The 23334-nt window shown below is 34.1% G+C and overlaps 1 protein-coding gene across 1 annotated transcript in view; it reads right to left on the bottom strand.

Moving 5' to 3' along the window:
• Window positions 1–3227: 3227 nt before the first annotated feature.
• SMCHD1 (structural maintenance of chromosomes flexible hinge domain containing 1) overlaps window positions 3228–23334 on the bottom strand; it is a 143130-nt gene continuing 123023 nt past the window's right edge. The window contains exons 45-48 of the mRNA XM_028524982.2: window positions 20404–20575; window positions 14240–14398; window positions 13833–13947; window positions 3228–4097 (exon numbers count right to left, since the gene is read on the bottom strand). Of these exons, the coding sequence (XP_028380783.1) occupies window positions 4073–4097; window positions 13833–13947; window positions 14240–14398; window positions 20404–20575 (471 nt within the window). The 3' untranslated portion in view covers window positions 3228–4072. The remainder of the gene's footprint in view (window positions 4098–13832; window positions 13948–14239; window positions 14399–20403; window positions 20576–23334) is intronic.

Below are 23334 nucleotides of genomic sequence, written 5' to 3'. Positions count from 1 at the left end.
TCTTGTAACTTCTGGTGTGGTTTCTTTTCATTCTTCTCAAAGTATTTTCTGAATTCCTTTTGATTTCTATGATCCATTGGCTATCTAAGAGTATACTGTTTAATTTCCATGTATTTGTTTCCCTGTTATTTACAATTTGATTGCCTTTTGACCAGAGAACCTACTTTATATTATTTCTATCTTCTTAAATTTTTTGGTTTGTTTTATAGCTTAGTCTATGGTCTACCCTGGAGAATATTCCATGTGTGCTTAAGAATGTAAAATATTGGCCCTGGCTGGTGTGTCTCAGTTGACTGAGCACTGGCCTGTGTACCCAAAGGTTGCCAGTTTGATTCTGGGTCAGGGTACATGTCTGAGTTGCAGACTTGGTCCCCAGCTGGGGGTGTGCAAGTGGCAAATCAATTGATGTTTCTCTCACACATTGATGTTTCTTTCCCTTTCTCCCTCCCTTCCCCTCTCCCTAAAAATAAATAAAATCTTTTTTTAAAAAAAAGAATGTATAATGTAGTTGGATGAAATCTTTTATGTTTGTGAAGTTTACTTGGCTTATATAGTGTCTTTCATTGTGTTCTTGGTCTCATCTATTAGTTTGGTCTAGTTGTTCCATTGTTGAGAATGGGGTATACCCGATACCAAAACCAGATAAAGACACTACAAAAAATGAAAATCATAGGCCAATATTCCTGATGAAAATAGATGCAAAAATCCTCAATAAGGTATTAGCAAAATACATTCAGTAATACATTAAAAAAGATCATACACCATGATCAAGTGGAATTTATTCCTTGCATGCAGAGTTGGTTCAATGTCCACAAATCAATTAACATGATACACTACATAAACAAAAGGAAGCATAAAAATCATGATTATATCACAGATGCAGAAAAGCATTTGACAAAATCCAACATCCATTTCTGATTAAAAAAACTCTCAGCAAATGGTGATAGACAGAACATACCTCAACATATTGAAGGTCATATATGACCAACCCATAGCTAACATCATACATACATAATGGTGAAAAGCTGCAAAAATTTTTTTTGAGATCAGAAACAAGACACGGATGTCTACTTTTACCACTTTTATTCAACATAGTATTGGATATCCTAGCCACAGCAATCAGACAAGGGAAAGGCATCCTAATAAAAAAGGAAGAAGTCAAACTGTTATTTGCAGATGACATGATACTATATAAAGAGAGCCCTAAAGAGTCCACCAAAAAACAATAAAAATAAATGGACTCAGTAAAGTGGCAGGATACCAAATTAATATTCAGATATTGACTGCATTTTTATACACAAAGAACGAACTATCAGAATGAAAAATTTCTTAAAAATCCCATTTCTAATTGCATCAAAAAGAATAAAATACCTAGGAATAGATTTATCCAAGAAAGTAAAAGACCTGTACTCAGAAAACTATTAGACACTGAAGAAAGAAATTAAAGATACAAATAAATGGAAGGCTATATGGTGCTCATGGACAGGGATAATTAACATTATTAAAATGTCTGTATTACCCAAAGCAAACTACAGATTCAATGAAATCCCTATCAAAATACCAATGACATTTTTCACAGAACTAGAATAATCCTAAAATTTATATGAAAGCAACTTCCCCCTCCCCCTCCCAGAGTAGCTATAGTAATCTTGAGAAAGAAAAAGTTGGAGGTACCATGCTACCTGATATCAACCTACATTACAAAGCTATAGTAATCAATACAGCACAGTATTGGCATAAAAACTGATATATATAGATCAATGTAACAGAGCCCCCAAATAAACCCATACCTATGTGGCCAATTAATCAATGACAAAAGAAGCAAGAATATACAATGGAATAAAGACAGTATCTTCAATAAATAGTGTTGGGAAAACTGGACAGATACATGCAGAACATAAAAATGGATCACTTGTAAGTTATATAGATGTCTAATAACTATGTTGTACATATTAAACTAATATAGTACTGAAATATAGTATTATGTAATAACTGTAATTGAAAAATAACAAAATAAAGAAAAAGAAAATGGGGTATAATCTCTAACTACTATTGTTGAATATTCTTCATTTCTGTCACTTTGTGTTTCATGTATCTTAGTTCTCTGTTATTAGGTGCACATGCTTATAATGTTTATATTTTTGTGATGGATTGACCCCTTTATCATTATCAAATGACCCTCTTTATGTCTAATAACATTTTTCTTTTTAAAGTCTATTTAAAAGTTATTTTGTTGTTGACATGTTGTTAGTCCTATGATGGCTGCATCTGTATTGAACATGTACCAACATTTTTTTTGCCATTATTCACTAAACAATACAGTGTAAGAACTACTTACATAGCACTTACATTGTATTAAGTATTATATGTAATCTAAAGTATATGGGAGGATGTGTGCAAGTTATATGCAAATACTATGCCATTTTATATAAAGAACTTGAGTGGTCATGGATTATGGTATCAGCAGGAAGTCCTGTAACCAATTCCCCATGGATACCGAGGAATGGTATCTTCTTCAAAACAGGTACTAAGTATTCAACAGGAATGCAAAATAAAACTCTTAAATTAACATGTATAAAAGTAACTTTATAAATATAATTCCACAACCATGAACATGAAGAGATGATTCCATGAATATGTTTAGCAGATATAACTGAAAAGTTATTTTAACAGTATAAAAATGATACAAATTCAAACTTTTTAGTAAAAATTAGATGAAAATTATACACTAAAATATAATTGAATTAATCCTACCCATTTAAAATAATTGTAAATAACTATGTCAAAGAGTCAAAAGTATAATAATTATAGAAGATAGGATTTTTATCTTTTTACACTAGTATTTAAGAACAAATAATAATAAATTTCACTTAAAAGAAATCCAATCTTCTTTAGCTAATTCTATTATTGCCATTTTATTTCTTCAGCAAGAACAGTTAAATGATTTCCAATTATAAAGACAGGTTATCAGTGTAATAGTTCTTTCCAAGGTAATAACTGTTACGAAGTTTTCAATGGAAAAAGATCTATTAAATTAGAAAAAAGCCAATCCTCTTTATTAACCTCACTATGTACTTAGAAAGGATTTAAAAACACACATATTTCCTGGGACACAAAACTGTACCAAAAGCTATTTCCTTACCAAGTAACTTCACAGACCGATATGAATGACCTTACACAAAGACATATATGTTGACATGTGAGCTTTAATACACAATTCAAATGTGTCTGAGGCAACTTCCTAGCAGGACCTTATTGCATTAATGTAGAAGTGTACAAGTTCTTTAACCCTTTAAAAATAGCAATAAAAAAATTACAAAATAATGCAAATATAGAATTAAGGCTGAGACTATATAATCTAGTATTAATAGTCAAACAATACTTATAAAAATGGATGCTGAGCCATATTTTATATACATACAGGATAAGTCTTTAGAAATTTAAAATGTTACTGCTGTCACAAATTTACTCATGAATATTTTTTCACATATTTTAACATTTGAATTCCCAGATTCCTGTGCTTTTTTGACTACTTTTATTTTGAAGTCTTCATTAATCCATTAATTAAGAGTTTCCTCACATATTTAAAATTAAATACCTAACCTCTGGAACCACCCTTAGACAATAACAGACAAAACAGTTTTGTTAAATAAATTCACACAAAAGTAATAAAAAGGTTTGTTTCTAAGAAATAGTTCTAGCATGTCTATAGTAATCATATTGAAAAATAGTACATATGCTTTTCTTCAGAATTAATAAATGCTATGTGCCAGTTTTACAGTCACTGCCATATTTGTACATTTTCCTCTGACACATCTGCAAGGTAATGACAACCACAGGGCATGCTGGCTGGAATAATTACAGTAAATCCATATTGTCCAGTGAGATTCATAAAACTGAATGGTTGCTTCCAGTCCTCTCTAGACAGACATGGAAATGAATGCCCCAGATTCTTGGTACTGTCCCGAGAAATATACAGTTTGGTAAGCCACCTTCTTGGTCTTCTGAAAGAGAGCTGCAGAAGGCAGGGCATTCTTACTGAGACCAAAGGTCCCCTCTTCTCTGCCACTTTTCACACATTTGTTTTGCTTATAGTCCTGGTCATAATGGGAAAAAATAAATAAATTACATGTATCAAAATTTTCCTTTCCCAAACTCCCTCATTAGAACTGCATGGTTAAATATGCAATGGAACTATATATTATTATTATTAGTTATAATAATTCTCAGTATAAACATATTTAATTAAATCCTTGTACATAATCACTTCTTTGACATATATGCCAAAAAAATGTAGGAAAGTCTCAAAATAAAAGCAGTAAACATATACAGAAAAAGGGTTAAGTAATTTGCACCACATTTCTTTACAATGGTTATTTCTCAGACCCCAAGTCTGAAGATTTCCCTTACTTTCCCCTCATTTTCCTGAAATGAAATTACAGCTTTTAAAAATTAACAATACTTATAATGCTTATTACAAAAATGTTAACAAAATAAGGACAAGCAAAAGAAAAAAAAACATTTAAAGATACCTACAGTTCCATTCATGTAGAGATGAACATAGTGAATACCTTGGGGGTATGTGTATATACACAACACACACAGAGATATTTTTATTCAGGTAAAACATAAATACTCTATTTTCTAATGAAAGTTCCCTAAACTACCATCTCCAAATGGAAGATACACATTTTTGATAAAGAGCTAATTTGTGATCTTTAATGAGTAAAAATTGAATAGAAAACTGAACTCTCTATTAAAGAGTCTACTATGTAATATCATATATTGTTAAATATATTTTGTTGACTCTAAGATCCACATTTTTCCACATTTAACATCTCTGAAATCTACCTTTTAACCTCATGAATTAATTTGCAGTGTTTTTCTTTAATGTTCATGAAATAACTTTCTCTTATATTACTGACATCTTAGAGTTAATGAAATATGGTATATAATCTCTATAAAAGCAAATAATAAATATGTAAGTATGTAATACACATATGCAAATATAAAAAAACATGTGAACATATACATTATGTTGCTCTTTCCTACTATTAAATTTGTTCCTGATTGCATGGATAAAATACACCACTATTTCAACACTAAATCCTTTAATTTCAAATGTTTTTGAGATACTGACATTAGTTCAAAATTTATGGAGTACACCCAAGTACAAGAGAGCCCACACAAACAGAAGAAAGGGCAACCCTAGAGCATCCAGACAAGGAGATCAAAGAGACTGTACCACTGAGTCCCAGAGAATTCCTACCACAGAAGGCCAAACAGAGGCAGGCAGGCAAAGCAGAGAATCCTGAGATACAGAAATAAAGAGAATCACTTAAAATGGGGAGACAAAGAAAAAACCCCAATTGAAAGGAATGGAAGAATCCCCAGTAAAAGAGCTAAATGAAATTGAGGCAAGCAATCTATCAGACATAGAAATAAGAAAAAATGGTTATAAGGATGCTCAATGAACTCAGTGACAACTACAAGGAACCGAGTAGGAACTACAATAGCATGAAAAAGGAAATAGTAAGAAGCAGGAAGAAACAAAGAATACAATATCTGAAATAAAAAAATACACTAGAAGGAATTACAAGCAGGCTGGATGAAGCAGAGGTCTAATTCAGCAAGCTGGAAGACAAGGTAGGAAGAAATACCCAGGTAGAGCAACAAAATGAAAAAAGACTCAAAAAGTATGAGGATAGTTTAAGGGAACTTCAGGACAACATGATATATAACATTCACATCATAAGAATACTAGGAGAAGAAAAGGAGCAAAGGATAGAAACCCTGTTGGAAAAATGATGACAGAAAAATTCCTCAACCTGGAAAAAGGAAAAGCCAAACAAGTTCAGGAAGCGTAGAGAGTCCCAATTAGGATAAATCCAAAGATGCCCACTACAAGACACATCAGAATTAAAATGACAACTTTTAAAGCCAAAGAGAGAGTCTTAAAGGCGGCAAGGGAGAAACAGTAACATACAAGGGAATTCTGGTAAGGCTAGCAGCTGATTTCTCAACAGAAACACTACGAGCCAGAAGGGAATGGCAAGAAATATTCCAAGTAATGAAAAGCAAAGGCCTGCAACCAAGGCTACTCTACCTGGTAGGGCTGCCATTTAAAATGGAAGGTGAAATAAGGAGTTTCCCAGACTAAAGAAGGTTAAAAGAAAGCACCTCCACCAAACCAGCATTGCAAGACACACTAAAGGGACTGCTTTAAGACAATGAAGGGGACACAACTGGCCAAGATGGAGGTGTAGGTAGATATACTTTGCCTCCTTGCACAACCAAAAGGAGGACAAACACATATTTGAAAACAAAAAATAACCAGAACTGCCAGAAAACTGAACTGTATAAAAGTCTAACAACCAAGGAGGTAAAGAAGAAACATTCATCCAGACTGGTAGGAGGGGCAGAGACAGGCAGCCAGGTGGGAGAGGATGCGTGGCAAGGCAGTACCTGGAGGATAATGGTGAGCGAGGCAGCAGCTGGTGGACTGGCAATCCCATATTTGCATGCAAATAAACTGGGAGGCACAACTAGGGAGTGAGACAGACCATGCAATCCAGGGTTCCAGGGCAGGGAAATAACACCTCAAAACCTCTGAATGAAAACATCTGTGGGGGTTGAGGATGCAGGATAAACTCCTAGCCGCACAGAAGAGTTTGTTGGAGAGACCCACTGGGTCCTAGAATATACACAAAACCACACCCTGGGAAGCAGTACCAGAACGGCCTGATTTGTTTGTGGGTAGTGGGGGAAGTAATTGAAAGACTACTGAGAGCTGAGCAAGCAGCATTGTTCCCTCTCACACTCATCCCCCACATACAGCACCACAACACAGTAATGTGGGTTGCCCCACCTAGGTGAATACCTAAGGCTCCATCACTTACTACATAAGAGGTGCACTTAGCCAAAAAAAATATGGCCCAAGTGAAAGAACAGATCAAAGCTCCAGAAAAAATATAACTAAGCAATGAAGAGATAGCCAACCTATCAGATGCAGAGTTCAAAACACTGGTAATCATTTCACAGAAATGGTTGAGTATGGTCGCAAACTAGAGGAAAAGTACAGGCTGTGCAAAGTGACATAAAGGAAAATGTACAGGGAACCAACAGTGAAGGGAAGGAAACTGGGACTCAAAATCAGTGATTTGGAGCAGAAGGAAGAAATAAACATTCAACCAGAACAGAATGAAGAAATAAGAATTCAAAAAAATGAGGAGAGACTTAGGAAGCTCTGAAACTTTATTTTTTAAAATATTTTATTGATTTATTTTTAGAGAGGGGAAAGGAGGGAGAAAGAGAGGGAGAGATACATCAATATGTGGTTGTTTCTGGCATGCCTCCTACTGGGGGGCCTGGCCCACAACCCAGGCATGTGCCCTGACTGGGAATTGAACCAGTGACCCTTTGGTTCACAGGCCAGCGCTCAATCCACTAAGCTACACCAGCCGGGGCCTCTGGAACAACTTTAAATGTTCTACATTCAAATCATTGAGGGCCAGAAGGAGAATAGGAAGAGCAAGAAATTGAAAACTTATTTGAAAACATAATAACGGAGAACTTCCCTAATCTGACAAAGGAAATAGGCTTCTAGGAAGTCCAGGAAGCTCAGAGAGTCCCAAGGAAATTGGACCCAAGGAAGCACACACCAAGGCACATCATGATTACATTACCCAAGATTAAAGATAAGGAGAGAATGTTAAAAGCAGCAAGAGAAAAGGAAAGAGTTACCTAGAAAGGCATTCCCATCAGGCTGTCAGCTGATTTCTTGAAAGAAACCTGGCAGGTAAGAAGGGGCTGGAAACAAATATTCAAAGTCATGAAAGGCAAGGATCTACACCCAAGAGTACTCTATTCAGCAAAGCTATCATTTAGAGTGGAAGGACAGATAAAGTGCTTCTTAGATAAGGTCAAGTTAAAGGAGTTCATCATTACCAAGCCCTTATTCTATGAAATGTTAAAGGGACTTATCTAAGAAAAAGAAGATAAAAAATATGAACAATAAAATGAGAACTCACAACTATCAACAACTGAACCTAAAAAAACAAAAACAAAAACAATATACAGGAAAGAATAAACAAATAGGGCTACCTCAATCTAAAAAACTTCTGCAGAACCAAAGGAAACATCAACAAAATGGAAAGGGAACCACCGAACGGGAAAACATTTGTCAATGATATATCAGACAAGAACTTGATCTCCAAAATATACAAAGAACTCACACGACTTCATACCAGGAAGACAAACAATCCAACTTAAAAATGGGCAAAGGACCTGAACAGATGGTTATCCAAGGAGGACATACAGAGAGCCCACAGACATATGAAAAAAATGCTCAACATTACTAGCCATTACAGAGATGAAAATTAAAACCACAATGAGCTATCACTTCACACCAGTCAGAATGGCCATCGTTAATAAATCAACAAACAGGTGTTGGTGAGGTTGTGGAAAAAAAGGGACTCTAGTGCATTGTTGGTGGGAATTCAGACTGGTGCAGCCACTGTGGAAAACACTATGGAATTTCCTCAAAAAAACTAAAGATAGAATTGCCTTTCAATCCAGCAATCCCACTGCTGGGATTATACCCTAAGAACCCTGAAAACACCAATTCAAAAGAACCTATGCACCCCAATGTTCACAGCAGTGTTATTTACAATAGCCAAGTGCTGGAAACAGCGTAAGTACCCATCAGTAAATGAGTAGATCAAAAAACTGTGGTAAACACACACAATGCAACACTACATAGCAGAAAGAAGGAAGGAACTCCTACCCTTTACGAGAGCATGGATGGAACTGGAGAGTGTTATGCTAAGTGAATTAAACCAGGTGGTGAAAGACAAACACCTTATGATTTTACCCATAAGTGGAACCTAATCAATAAAAAAAACACAAATAAGCAAAATAGAACTAGAGGCTTAGAAGTAAAGAACAAGCTGACAGTGGCCAGAGGGCCAGGGTCAGGGGATAAGAGGGGAAAGAAGGGGAAGGGACAAGCCAAAGAACTTGATCAGAGGACTCATGGGCACAGACAATGGGGGGTACTGATGGTGGGAGTGGTGGAGGGATGGGGGAAAAGGTAGGACAACTGTAACTGAACAATAAAAAAAATTGAAAAAATGTTACAATGATATAACTGTAAATGACATTACATAATAAAGATATTTTTGAAAAAAAAATTTAGGTATGCAAAAGAAATTTTAAATTACCTGTAATTCCACTTCCTATATGTGTTCTTCCAGTCTTGTGTGTGTGTGTATGTGATTTTTAAAGAGAATTTAAATCATGCCATGTATAGTTTTATATTCTTCTTCATTATTTAATGTTATGTGTTATGCACATTTTGCCAAGTCATAAAGTGTACTCCAAAAAAATTTTAAAAATACTTTATGGAGTACAGACCAAGGCTGTATATGAGGACATTACCAATTAAACAGAAAGTTAAATTTTATATAGAAACTTAAGAAATTTAAAGTGATTTTAAATTTCCCAACGATAAACAAGATGCAAAAGGGGAGGAAGCCACAGGTTAGAGTATACCAGAATTTCAATCTAAAACTTTAAATACTGCCAACACAAAGCTGAACAATAGCTGAGTTTTTGGTGTTTGTTTTCTTTGTGTCAGAATCTGCACTGACAATATGGTTCTCCCTTTGACTCTCTGAAAAAATTTACACTCTTTTACCTTTAATATTCTAAAATTTTACTATGAATTCTCTTGATGCCTTTTTTGTCAGTCATTGTGCCCTTTCATTCATTCCTGGAAAGCTCTCTTCTACATATTTTTCTTCTCCATTTTCTTCTTTCTAACATTCCTAACAGTCTGAACTGGTCCTCTATTGTCTCCACCTTTGTCTTCACATAATTTCTCTAGGAAGTTTCTTTTTCAGTTCCTTGATTCCCCCCACCCCCATACAGGGCCAATGACTTTTAAAAAAAATTTTTACTTATTGAGAGAGAGAAACATTGATGTGTTGTTCCTCTTATTTATGCATTCATTTGGTTGATTCTTGTATGCGCCCTGACCAGAGATAAAACCCAAAACCTTGGCTATGGGGATGAACTCTAACTGAATCAGCTACCTGGCCAGGGTCCTTAGTCCTCTGAATATTTTATTTCAACAATGGTATTTGTAATCTATAACCTCGTTCCACCTGTATCTTTCTTTTAATACTCCCCGAGTTTTGTAAATACAACTCCTTCTGCAATCTCATTAAAAATCACAAATTTTAAAGAGTTTTACTGAATTACCTTCAGGGTTGGTTTTACTATTTATCTTGGATTTTTTTTCTCATATGCGTGGATACATGATGATTCTTGGTTGTATGATTACATTATTTTTTTATTTTTTAAATTTTAGAAGATTTTATGTATTTCTTTTTAGAAAGGGGGGAAGGGAAGGAGAAAGAGAAAAAGAGAAACATCAAGGTGTGGTTGCCTCTTATGCACCCCCTACTGGGGACCTGGCCTGCAACCCAGGCATGGGCCCTGACTGGGAATCGAACTGGCAACCCTTTGGTTTGCAGGCCATGGTCAATCCTCTGAGCTACACTAGCCAGGGCTGTATGATTATAGTTAAAACAGGATGGTGCTGCTAGCTTGGATTTACTCTCCTCCTGAAAAAACATAACTATTTTCCCATCAAGTCTCCTTTCTGAGTGGAAATTTAAATGAGACAGGTCAGAGCAGGGTCAGTGGGTCAGCAGGCTTTGCTTTAAGTGTGTGGCTGGAAAGCCAACTATAAGATTGTTAGCTCGTTAGATGCCAGCATTAGAGAAGCCTCTAGAGTGCTACCAACTATAGCTAAAGTCAATATACTAATATTTAATTAACTAATTATCATTGTTATCTAACTCTGTGGTATAAGTGTAATGCCTAGAAACAAGAGAACAAAGCTTTCAAAGTTTTGGTTTGAACATTCTAGGCTGTTGGTTTCCTCTCCGTTTCCATCTCGCTCCCATCCTCCTTTTGTCTCTTGACATTGTCTCTAGACTGTTTCCCAGTTCTTCCTCCTTTAGTATATTCTAGACTTGTTTCTATCCTATTACTACCAGAAAACTTCAATCAAATGTAATGGCAGAATGAAGACATTTTCAGATATGCAAAAGCTCCAAATTTCTTTGTATACACTTTTCCTAAGAAAGTTTTAAGAGAAAGGCAAAGCATCCAAGACACAGTGGATCCAACTCAAGAGCGTAGCCAAGGAAGACCCAGGAGGTCTACATAGATAGCAGTCACTGGAGCAGGAGGAAGAGTAGGTGATCAAGACAGTGAAAGAAAGAAGGAAAAAAATCAGAAACTCCAGAAAAAAAAAATAACATCCAAGAACCAGTCTAAATAAGAATTGGATTAAAATTTAACATGATTTCAAGAACATCAGTGTGCAGGATTTATTTGATCCTGATGTTTAAAACACTGACTGGTGACCTAGAACTTTATAGAGAAAAACATGTAATCCTAGCACACAACTTTGCCTAGTACTAATTGTTTACACAGCCATAGTAATGTTATGTGGTTTACTGCTCTCTACTTTTGAAAAAAATATGGATGACTTGGTTGTGGTTGCAGGGTAGAATATCATGAAATAATCATGATAGAGGAAAAAATCTAAAATAATTCAGAACAATTCAGCCCAAAAGTCATTAGGAAGACCAGGTAAGACAAACCTCCACATCAAAGAGTTGGGTGAGCTGTACTGTCTGAAAACTGATACGACAGACTTAAGTATATGTAAAAAAATGGAAAAAAAGAAAAACAAGGAAAAAAAAGAAAAACAAAAAAAGAAAAATTGGAGGCAATAGCAAAATAACTAAAACTAAACATTTAAAACAAAGGTTGCCTCTAGGTAATGGAGTCAGGTGAAGATGTATAGGACACAAGATTTTATCATCATAAGCTCTTTCTATGCCTATGCTATTCAATATGGTAACTGTTAGCTGTATGTGGCTACAGAGTATTTGCAATGTAGCTTGTCCTAATAGAGATGTGTTGTCTTCAGAATTCTGAAGACTTTGTACAAAAAAAAGCATTTAAAATACCTCATTAATTTTTCATGCTGTTTACATGTTACAATGATAACTGTACAATGTTACAATGATAACATGTTACAATGGGTACTTTATAGGCTGGATTCAATAAAATCTATTATTAAAATTAATCTGTTTCTTTTTAACATGGCTCCTAGAAAATTTCAAATCGCATGTGTGGCTCACATTACAGTACAACACAATCTTTACCATTTGATTTACTGTATATAATGTACGACTTCGTAAATGATGGTGCTACTACCAACAAATTAATGATAAACAACTTGAGCCCATCCCAAATCTGAATTACTACAAAATCTTAATGAACACGATTGAAATCAGTGATATCTGTAGTAATACTACTGTATCTGCAAAGTCTTGGGCTAATTCAGTGCTGAGGCTATGATGTGGCTTCAAGTATATGTACTTTAGAACTGGAATTTCTTTACTTGTCTCTTAGAAAACTGACAAAATGCTCCCCATCTCCAAAAACATATTTAAAAATTACAAGCAACCTGCATAATTATAACATTTTGACCAATCTGTTTTGATATCCTGTCACATATTTTTCCTCCTGCAATATTTTAGAGTAAATCCTAGGCATCAAGTTACTTAACTAATAAATACCTCACTGCATATTTCTAAAATATATCTTTAATGTAAATACTATGTTATTATATGCAAAATTACAAAATTAATAATTCTTAATATAGCTAATATCCAGGTGATATTAAAATTTCTCCAAATATTTTAGAAGTTGTCATTTTAAGGATTCAAATTCAGATCCAAAAAAAAGGTCTACATACTACATTTGACTGTTGATCATCAGTCACATTTATTCTGCAATAAACAGTTCATCCTTCTTTTAGGTCATTGATTTATTAACAAAAGCAGTTGACCTTTCCTTTACAATGTCCTATTCTTGACATTCTGGATTTGGCTGACTGCTTCTTGGTGGCATCACTTAACTTGTTCATAAACTCCCCATATCTCCTGTACACTTGTTAAATTGAGCCCTTCTCAAAACTGTGAGAGATTTAAGCTCTAAAGTCTTAAGGCATCTATCATATGGAATGAAGTAAATTCCTTTCTCTGCTTCCCACTTCTATTCACCCTGCAATATATGGCACAAAATCAGCATTCACATAGTTACTGTATAAATGCAGAATATGTAGATAAAAAGGGCATGGAATATCAAATCCAAATACCACAGTCTCAAAAGTCTGTATTTAAACTTTTTGCAATAATGTATAAAAAAAACTCTTGTACCATGGTATCTTTCTGTGTTAGGGCCTTACTAAAATCTAATCTAAAAAGTATAGTTTTTATACCATTGAGTTAGGCTGCTGAATGCTTTGTTGGTATTTTGATGAGCTATTTAAAGGGTATATCTGATTTTCCAAACCAAACATTATTAGCAATTTTTAAATAAGTAACGTACAAAAGGTTTTGCATATTCTATATTTATCAAGTTGATCCTACGAAGCAGAATGCATTGTGTTTGAAAGTTAAGCCAAACAACAGAAAAGCAATGTAAATCTTTAACTTTAAAAATAATAGAAAAATAAACTATTAAAACTTTCCAAATAATTAGCAAAAATCATTTAGAAAATTGGGGTATCCTAGGAAAATATAATGATTATGTTTTCCTTCATTATCCATCATTTAGTTTAAATGAAAAAGACATTCTGGCCCAAGGGGGAAATTGGAAATAAACTCATGCTATATTTTAGAGCATACTGAGATAAGAGCTTTGATAAACTAACCAATGATAACTGTCATAAATAGACTTACCTATTTTGTCTTATTACTTCTCTTCTCATTCTTTTAGGAGGAATTGGACAATCTGTCATTTCAACCTTTGTTGGATGACGTAATGAATCATTACACTTAGGTGTGAGAGTTATAGCTATAAAAGTAGAAAATTAACTTTTAAAAGATTGGAATTATAATCAAGAAAAGCAAATACATCTTAATTTATAAAAAAAGAATTAATAAATAATACTGAGACTGATTCTTATTACTCCTGCTGAGAGAAGAGTTTATAACCTTTTTTTATAACCATCATTTATCAGATGACTTAGAGTCAATATAAAGTTCCAGATCATTCACATTCTTTCTTATTATGGTTGAACCTCTTTAATCATAAATATTTATCTTCATGCAGAGAAAGTAGACATTAACAAAATGTAAGCACATACCTAGTTGTTGCTCTACTAGCTTCAGACTTTTCTCTTGTTCATCAAGTTCGTGTTTTTTCTTCTTCATTTCAGGAGACTGAAGGTACTCTAAATGACGGTTAAGGTCCTTGGTCAGACTGTTCAACTTGTCCAGAGCATTACGATACTGTTGAAGAAGATCTGCAAAGAAACCAAAGCCATTTAATTAAAACTACTGATATCACATCAAATTAGGGTTGTGAGAAAGAAGAATTAGCGACACTGGGTACTATGTTATAGTAACAGATGGAGCTACTTTTAACACAAAATGTTCATTCTAAGCAAATAAAGTTTTGGTATTTTAAAAACTTTAGATCAGTTTAGATTTCAACATGAGACTGTTGGTTTGTTAAATTTTGATTTTCTTCAATGGCTTAACTTTAGTAAGTTTAATTCTTTGTAAGGAGTTTTCTACATAAGAGTGCTCTGTAAATGGGATCACTCAGTCAATATTTATATCCTGTTTAATATTCAATCTTATTCCACACAAATTTGAGGGGGGTTACAAATGCATTAAATATATACAGTACTGTCAGAAAATCACTGCTTCTAACAGACATGACCATTACTTTAAACACATTTCAAAAATGCACTTTTGATAAAAAAATTTTATCTTTCCTTATATTACCTGTCTTAAAATGTATTACATTATACTATTTATTGCCTCTATGATTTAGACACTAAATATTAAATATGGTGACTATACTCTAGTCTGGGGGCCAGTAGGCTGCAGTCCATGGGCCAAGAATGTTCTATACAATTTCTAATGGTTATATTATAAATGGTCATACAAATACTTTCATAAAACCCCTGATTTTGCTTCTTGCATCACAAAGCCTAAAATATTTATTTACTATCTTGCCTTTTGAGATGCTACTCACATAAAAAGATGATCAATATTCATAGGAATGAAATACTCAAACATTTAACAAATATATACAGTAGTTTACATATAAAACTGTGAAATTATTTAAGAGTCAGGGTATATTAGCTATAAGATATGAGATATTCTATATTTTAAGGGTCAAGAACAGTATTTAAAAAGAAAACTATCCAGCATTCTGGGAATCTATACTAAGAGTGAATGAGCAAGTACACATCCAAGAGTATCTGTGTACGCTTATGAATATATTCAATATTCAAATACAAATTCTGTATGTGTAACTGACTGATGACAAGGTCCTTATGTTCCTCAATTCTTTATGACTTATTGGGAATTCCTGAAGGTACCTAGAAAGAAACCTGTTTTTTTTTTTTGGTTTGGTAGTACTTCCACTTTCATAGTAAAAAAGCCTTTTTTATGTGCATAAAATATACTTATTTTATATGTGAATGAGTTACAAAATAGTATACAGACCTGGTGTACTTCAGGAGACAACATAAAACTTCAAATCACTGAGGACTGAAATCCTATTTATATTTAAATATTTTTATAGAACATTAGTCTTGTTATTTATAATATTAAATATTTTCCATTAACTGTAGCACTAATAGCAGGTTCATATTTTATGCATGAAGTGGACAGCAGCAGCTTAATTTAATATGCCTTATCAACCCCTAATTTCTATATTAAATGTAACTTCTATTTACCATAGTGTCACTAAAAGTTACTTCCTAACTAAATTTATGAGAATTCTAACAAAGAGAAAAATTCAAAATTCGCATTCAGTTCTGCTTATAAATGATTTTTGAGCTTTTACAATATTCGTTGTCTGAAATTTTTTCTCTGGAAAAAATAGAAACTGATGAAACTTTAATATGAAAACTGTGAAATACTTTAAACAAATCAGTTCAATGGAAGACAACTGAAATTACAATGCATTAATTTCTGTATATTAAGAGAGATATAAATTATTTCAATGTATCTAAGGGAATGACTATATAAGCAAAACTACTAAAAATAATACAAAGAATTGAAAGTATATCTAAAGGGCTATTATTAAGCAAGTTAAGGCTACCTACAAGGCAGAAGGAACTTTCTTACCACTGGAAGATTTAAGCCGTTAGGTAGGTAGGTAGACTTTACTAAAAATGTTTAGGTTTCTTCAAACTTTGTGTTCTACATGATTCTAAGAATGTATTGGCAAGAAAAAATGATAAGCTCTGATGACTGGGAAGAAATTATGTGAAAAAACATACTAGAATTTCTGCTTTGATTTGTTCCAAAATAATCTACCCAGGGAGAGGACGAGGGAGGCAAATTGTGAGAGGGATAGTTATAACAAATAAAAGTAGCTACCTGATAGGTCCATGGGAATTCATTATATACTTGGTTTATTTCCACAATAAAACAAAATACACTTGCCCGAAAAACTACAGCACTTAATCTTGTTCACTATTTCTAAAAAACATTAAGAATGGTTTAACTTAAAAAATGTATAGTAATAAATGACAAGGCAAATATTAGAATAAATTAAGCATGACATAATAAAGTATAAATAATGTCTAACCTGGCTACATATTTGGAATGTATAAACATGAAAGTGTTAATTAGTTTGATGATATAATGATTATAAACTATATATTTATTACTTATTGGTTATTTAAAAATATTTTCCTGTCTTCAGATGCTGTTAAAAACTCTCCTTTCCTCTGTCCATATCCTGGCTTTTACAATGTCCATACTGATTTTTTAATATCTCTATAGAAAATCTGGGATAATGTAGAAAAAAAAAAAAAAGGAAAGTTGGGCAAAAACTGGTAGGCCTACCATCTCACTGTTTTGGTCTTTTTATTAGCTATTTATTTATTTTTAGAGAGAGGGGAAGGGAAAGAGAAAGAGAGGGAGAGAAACATCACTGTGTGGTTGCCTCTTGAGTGCCCCCTATTGGGGACCCGGCCTGCAACTCAGGCCTGTGCCCTGAATGGGAATCAAACCAGTGAGCCTTTGGTTCCCAGACTGGCACTCAATCCACTGTGCCACACCAGCCAGGGCTTCTTATCCTTTCATTAGACAAATTTGCAGGTTTAATTTTTCACATGTGTGAGAGCTGGATTTATACTTTCTAACCACTTTCCATTTAACATTATAATAGACATTTCCCAGTTATAACTTCATTTAAAGCATTTAACATTTCTAATGCTTTGATTGAAAAACAAGGCTGCAAAAGTCATCTGAATAAAAGAAAGTTTTATCTGTTTAGATCATTTACTGGTTCAAAGAACATAAGCATTAAAAAATAATTAGTAAGTTTTTCTGATTATAAAAGTGACACACTGTTCACTGGGGTAGAAGTAAAAAATACATGGAAAGGGATATTTTAAAATCTAAGTATCTTTGCTTTTTAATCAAAGAACTAATGTATTTACGTTACTCAATGTCTTATTTCATAACATGTAAATATTCATTTTTCCTTTTTTTGCTCTTATTTGCTATTATCTCATATTAAATACTATAATGCAAAACACCATGTAGTAAAATTATTTGGAAGGCAAACAACTCCGCTTTTAATTTTGCTATTGCAATTTTCATGGTGGTTGTCTAGTTGAAAATTGCTTTTTCTCTGCAAACATCCCATGATATTCTAGAAAGAGGTTTCTCAAAGCTCTGTTCTTTCTGATCTTTACTATGGCTATGATTCAGGAGGGAAAATCTCTCTTCTAGTAGATGTACTCCATGGTGTTGATGCAAGGAATTGAAAACTGCTGAATGTCCCAGAAGCCATTCTTGGTTTTGTCTTGGTTGTTTCCAATTTCTTTTGAATCTGTGATTTCTTCCAGTTCCCTTCCAATACAATTCTGTTTTGTTTCAAATGGTCAGGGCTGGCTGCTATTGTTTACAACCAAAAGTACTTTATACCTACCAGTAATCTTCAAGTGTCTCATTTGATTTCTTAAAAACTATATTTGAGTTCTTAGTGTTGAGTCATTAGTCTGTATATAGAATGTATCTTTAAAGATATTTCACAAGAAAGATAAGTAACTGTTGTATCTCTGAAATCCTTGTATTATTTGTCAACCTTACATATATAAACAATCCAATATGGCACAGAAATCTTTACTTAAAATCTTTTCTTCCCTAAGATCTATAGATAATGCCTTACTGTTATATTGACATTCAGGTACTCAGGGAAACTGGAAATGCTGTCACTACAGTACCTGTGTATTTTAAAAGTTCCACAGGTAATTCTTTTTGTTTGGGAGCACTGTCATAAACTGTACTGCTACAGTGATAAGGATTGAGGCTTTTTTATGTTGATTCACTGCCTTGACTTGTTTTTATGTTGATTCACTGCCTTGAATTGTTTTTTTCTGATTTCTTATCAGTTTATGTTATTGTCTACAGGGTTTACAAGCATTCAATGCCATCATAAACTGAAGTATGAACCTTGGTATTGTATATAATTTTAATTTTCTGTAGATTATATGTTTTGATATCTTAAAAAAACCTTTTTGGCTGGGAAAGAGACTGCCCCTCCCAGAGTTAGCCAACTCTTGAAGAGAGCAAAGCCCATGCATGCCTTTGATATGCAAACTAACCAATCCAGAGCCAAGCCTCCTCCTATCTGGCCTGTGCACACCAAGAAGCAATATTCCTCTGCCTTATCATCTCAGGATCAGGTACCAGGCAACTAGCTAGAGACCATGCCTATAACCAAAAGCCCATTGGAATTACTCAAACTAGTCAATCTTAAACTGTTTACCCTGTCAAGGCTTGTCTTTCCTGCAGAAACAGAAACCCCCAAAAGGCTGTGGCTCCAGCACTCTCCTTCCCGGCTTCTGCCTCTTGACCATGTTGGTGGTTTCCTACCACCATGTTGGCCCTGCATGGTGTGTGGGGCCTCCTGTCTCCAGGACCTGTGAGTGTAATAAACTGTTTTCCTGAGCTTTTTCTGTCTCCTCTTAGAGCTGCACCTGACCAACCACCTCATAAAGGAATACAAACAACCTTCTTTTCACTGTTTCCCAACTACTACTTTGAACATTGTTGAGGGCTGAAGTAATAACAGAAAACTAGATACTATCCAAATTCCTCAACAGTAGAATATAGAAATAAACTATGGTATATTTATACACTGGAATACAATCCTGAAATGTAAATGAACTACAAATATACATATAGTATTAATGAACAAAACCAGGCACACAAGAGTATGAACTGCACAATTACATTCACATACGGTACAAAAATGGACAAAGCTAGTGTATGCTGTTTTAAATTAGGAAAGTTGCTATCCTTTGGAGAGGGGTTTGGACAGTGACTGGAAAAGGGCCTGAGAGACCTTCTGTGGTGCCAACAATGTTCTATTTCTTAATACAGGGGCAGTGTCCATTTTATGATAATTTATAAATTGGTATGTTTATGAAATGTACATGTTTCTATATGTTTATTATACTTCAATAAAATTAACAAAAATATATGGTATACACACATAGAGTATTATTCAACCTTAAAAAGAAAGGGTATTCTGACACAGGCTGTAACATAGATGCATCTGGAAGATATTATGCTAAGTGAAATAAGCCAGCCACAAAAGAACAAATACTGTACGATTCCACTTATATAATTTACCTAACATACTCAACTTCACAGAGAGAAACCCTACCATTTGCCAGGGGCTTGGGGAAACGAGGGAAAGGAATAATAAGTAATTATTTAATGGGTACAAAGTTTTAGTTTTGCAAAACTGACAATAGTTTTAGAGACTGGTTGTACAACAAGGTGAATGTACTTAATTAGCACACTGAACTGTGCATTTAAAAACAGTTAAGATGATACATTTTATATTATGTATATTTACCATTTTTATAGAAGAGTTAACAATAACAACAAACTACTTTTTGTTGAAAAAGTATGTACCCAAGCATATTACAACTATATAAATAGGCTCTAAGAATGGCCTGTATGGACCTCCTGTAAAAGTACAGGTGATCCTTGAACAAAATAGGGTTAGGGATGCCGACCACCTGTATATACAGTTTAGAGCACAGATGTAAAAACAATTATTTTAGCTGACTAAAAACAAGGTGACATAGCTTGGAAAGCTATGAAGGAAAATGTTGGAGGGAGGTCACATGCCCTGAACAAACATCTTATTAGTATTTGTTACTGGTTAATTTTTCATGTTAGAGTATCAATACGCAAGCCCCATATAAAGGATTAAAATCAAATGAGAAACTGTTGTCGAAGTACTTACTCAACCTACCTATTTGTTCCCCTAAAACCAGGCACTGTTTTGGTACCGGAGCTCCAAATACCATTCCCCGAAGTTTGTCCATTGGAGGAGCTTTATTCTGAAGGCCCCCAAACTTTCCATTACTTCGAATGCGATCTCCATCTCTGGTGAGCAGTGTAGGACAGTGTGTAATTTTAACAACCTATTTTAAGTAAACATATAATAATTATGGAGCCTATAAAACTTATTTCAACTGTTCTAAGAAAAGGGAAATCATTTAAGGGTTCTGAGATTAGAAATGACATGCTCATACTAGTATTTTTATAACTATTTTAATAGGCTAGTGATATGTAAGATAAACTGAGAAAAAACAGGGGCAGGGCAATGAATGAGGATGAATAATTCTCAAGTGTTAGCTAAAGTTAGAAAAATGACAACACAAATGGAAAAAAGTCAAAATGATAGCTTTATTGGTGAGAGAAAGAGAGAGGGACTAGCCAGAGCAGCCTGTGCTTCTGAAGGCCATGACACATTATCAAGGCAGCATCACTAGCTCAATTTCCTTCTGTTAAATATGTATTTTCCAGACAACCGAAAAATAGCAAAGAGAGAATATTAGACTGAAAAGCACAGGGCTGAATCTTCAGAGGACAATACCACAATTTCAATTGTGGGAAGTAAAAGAGCTAGAATTGTGAGAGCTGTGGAAACTAGAACTATGTAGTAAAACTAAGTCATCAAAAAAAATTAGTCAAAAAGTAAATTCTTCAGAGAAGTGAGATAATAAAAGAAAGACACTAGATTTAGTATTTTGTGATCTTTAAGAATGTCCTTTCAAAACAAGTCTAGGAAATAAAAAAATAAAATGTCCAACTTCACTGGTAATCAGAGAAGCAGAATTCAAATGAGATATTTTCCCTACTCAAAATGTGAAAACACACGCATACCATACACCACACACCACACTGCATGTTGGGAGAGCTATAGAGAAAGGGTCTTTTGAACTAATCTGCTCTAGGACAGCCCTTCTAAAAGGAAATGTGACAAGTATTAAGCAGCTTAATATTTTGCATGACCCAGCAATTCCACTTCTAAAAATTTACTCTGAAAAAATAATCACAGATGTGAACAATATGCCCTGAATGAAAAATACAAAACTTACATGTTTCAGTAAGTTACATAAGCAATGGTGCATCCACACAGTAAAATAAAAGGCATACATTAAAAAATTACTGAAGAACATGTAATAATAAACATGAAAAATCATAACATGTAAAAATACCTACTCCAATCTAATTTTGAGGGTCAATAGTCTCTGAATTATAAAACTAAAAGATTAGCCCTGGCTGGCGTAGCTCAGTGGATTGAGCACGGGCTGCGAACCAAAGTGTCGCAGGTTCAATTCCCAGTCAGGGCACATACCTGGGTTGCAGGCCATGACCCCCAGCAACCGTACATTGATGTTTCTCTCTCTCTCTCTGTCTCCCTCCCTTCCCTCTCTAAAAATAAAATCTTTTAAAAAAATAATAAAAGATTATATAAAACTTGATATTTTAAAAACAAAAAAGTAGGTCATGTAATAGAAAATCATGACCAGTATTTACTGCTTTAATATAATTCCAAGGGTACTTTACATGTTTCCCCCCCCCAAAATTGGATATTTAAAAAAGAAACAAATTTAAATGCAATAAGATGCATACTTAAAGAAAATGTGTGATGAATTCTTTGGCAAAATAAATCTTTTATTATAACAAACAATAACATCTTTTGGTTTGTATTTATATGTTTTCTAAAAGTGAACATTAAAAATACAAACTGGATTCATGTACTTTCCACTTATCAGGAGTCAGACATTGTTTTTAAGGATATCATACCACTTAAATAGTAACAAACACACTCAATTTTACAAACTTGTCTATTTTCTTAACAGACTGAAAATATAAATTATAACTGCTTCTCTTTTTATAGCACCTGCTAATATTACTTTCCCAGACAATTTTTCAACGTTCAAAGTATCCTTCAATTGTATAATTCTCTCTATCAAGACAAAAAGTGGTAATGACGGTGTTACAAATTCGGTGAGCCCTACTGTTCTGTGAAATACCTTATTCACAACTGTTGCAGGGACTAGCAAAGGGTAGGGACTCTCCTTCTCTCTGAGCTGCAGACTGGATAATTTTTCTTACCTATTTCCCAATGCACTATTCTCTCTTAAGCTGTTAAACCTATTCAGTGAGTATTTATTATATTTTTTATTTTTAGAAGGTTTATTTGATTTTTTTGTTTTTCAGTTATAGTTGTCCCAATTTTTCAGTGGACTTGTTCTTTTCTAATTTTCAACACTTTCATTTCTTGAACTATATTAAATATATTTTTAGAAATTTGCTCTTATATTCAATATAAAAATTATTATAGTTCTACGATAAAGGTGAATTCCTCCAGAGGGACTCTGTTTCCTTTGATTAGATATCTAAGGACACTAGCAGTTCAGCATTATATGAAACCAAATGTTTGCCTTCAGGCTTTTCAGACCATCAAAGTACTAGGAATGCCGACTGCAAACAGACACAAGGGTGGGTTTGTTTATACTGAATTCTCCAGGAAAACAACTTAGTATTTTTTTCTTTTCTTCTACTTAGTGTTGAAGGTTCAAGAGAGACAATTTTCTTTTTTGTTTTTCCCCTAAAGATTTTATTTATTTTTAGCCAAAGGGAAAGGTAGGGACAAAGAGAGGGAGAGAAACACCAACGTGTGGCTGCCTCTCACATGTCCCTTACTGGGGACTTTGGCCCTCAACCCAGGCATGTGCCCTGACTAGGAATCCAACTGGAGACCCTTTGCTTCGCAGGCCAGAGGCACTCAGTCTACTAAGCCATACCAGCTAGGGCCAGAGAGGCAATTTTCTTGTAGCCAGTCTCCAGAGGCACTTGGAGTTGAGATGCGCAGGTATATTTCTTTGTT

Source organism: Phyllostomus discolor, chromosome 9, assembly GCF_004126475.2.
Source record: "Phyllostomus discolor isolate MPI-MPIP mPhyDis1 chromosome 9, mPhyDis1.pri.v3, whole genome shotgun sequence".
Classification (NCBI taxonomy): Eukaryota; Metazoa; Chordata; class Mammalia; order Chiroptera; family Phyllostomidae; genus Phyllostomus; species Phyllostomus discolor.
Note: the sequence above shows the minus strand (reverse complement) of the source record. Positions and strands in the feature narration are given on the sequence as shown.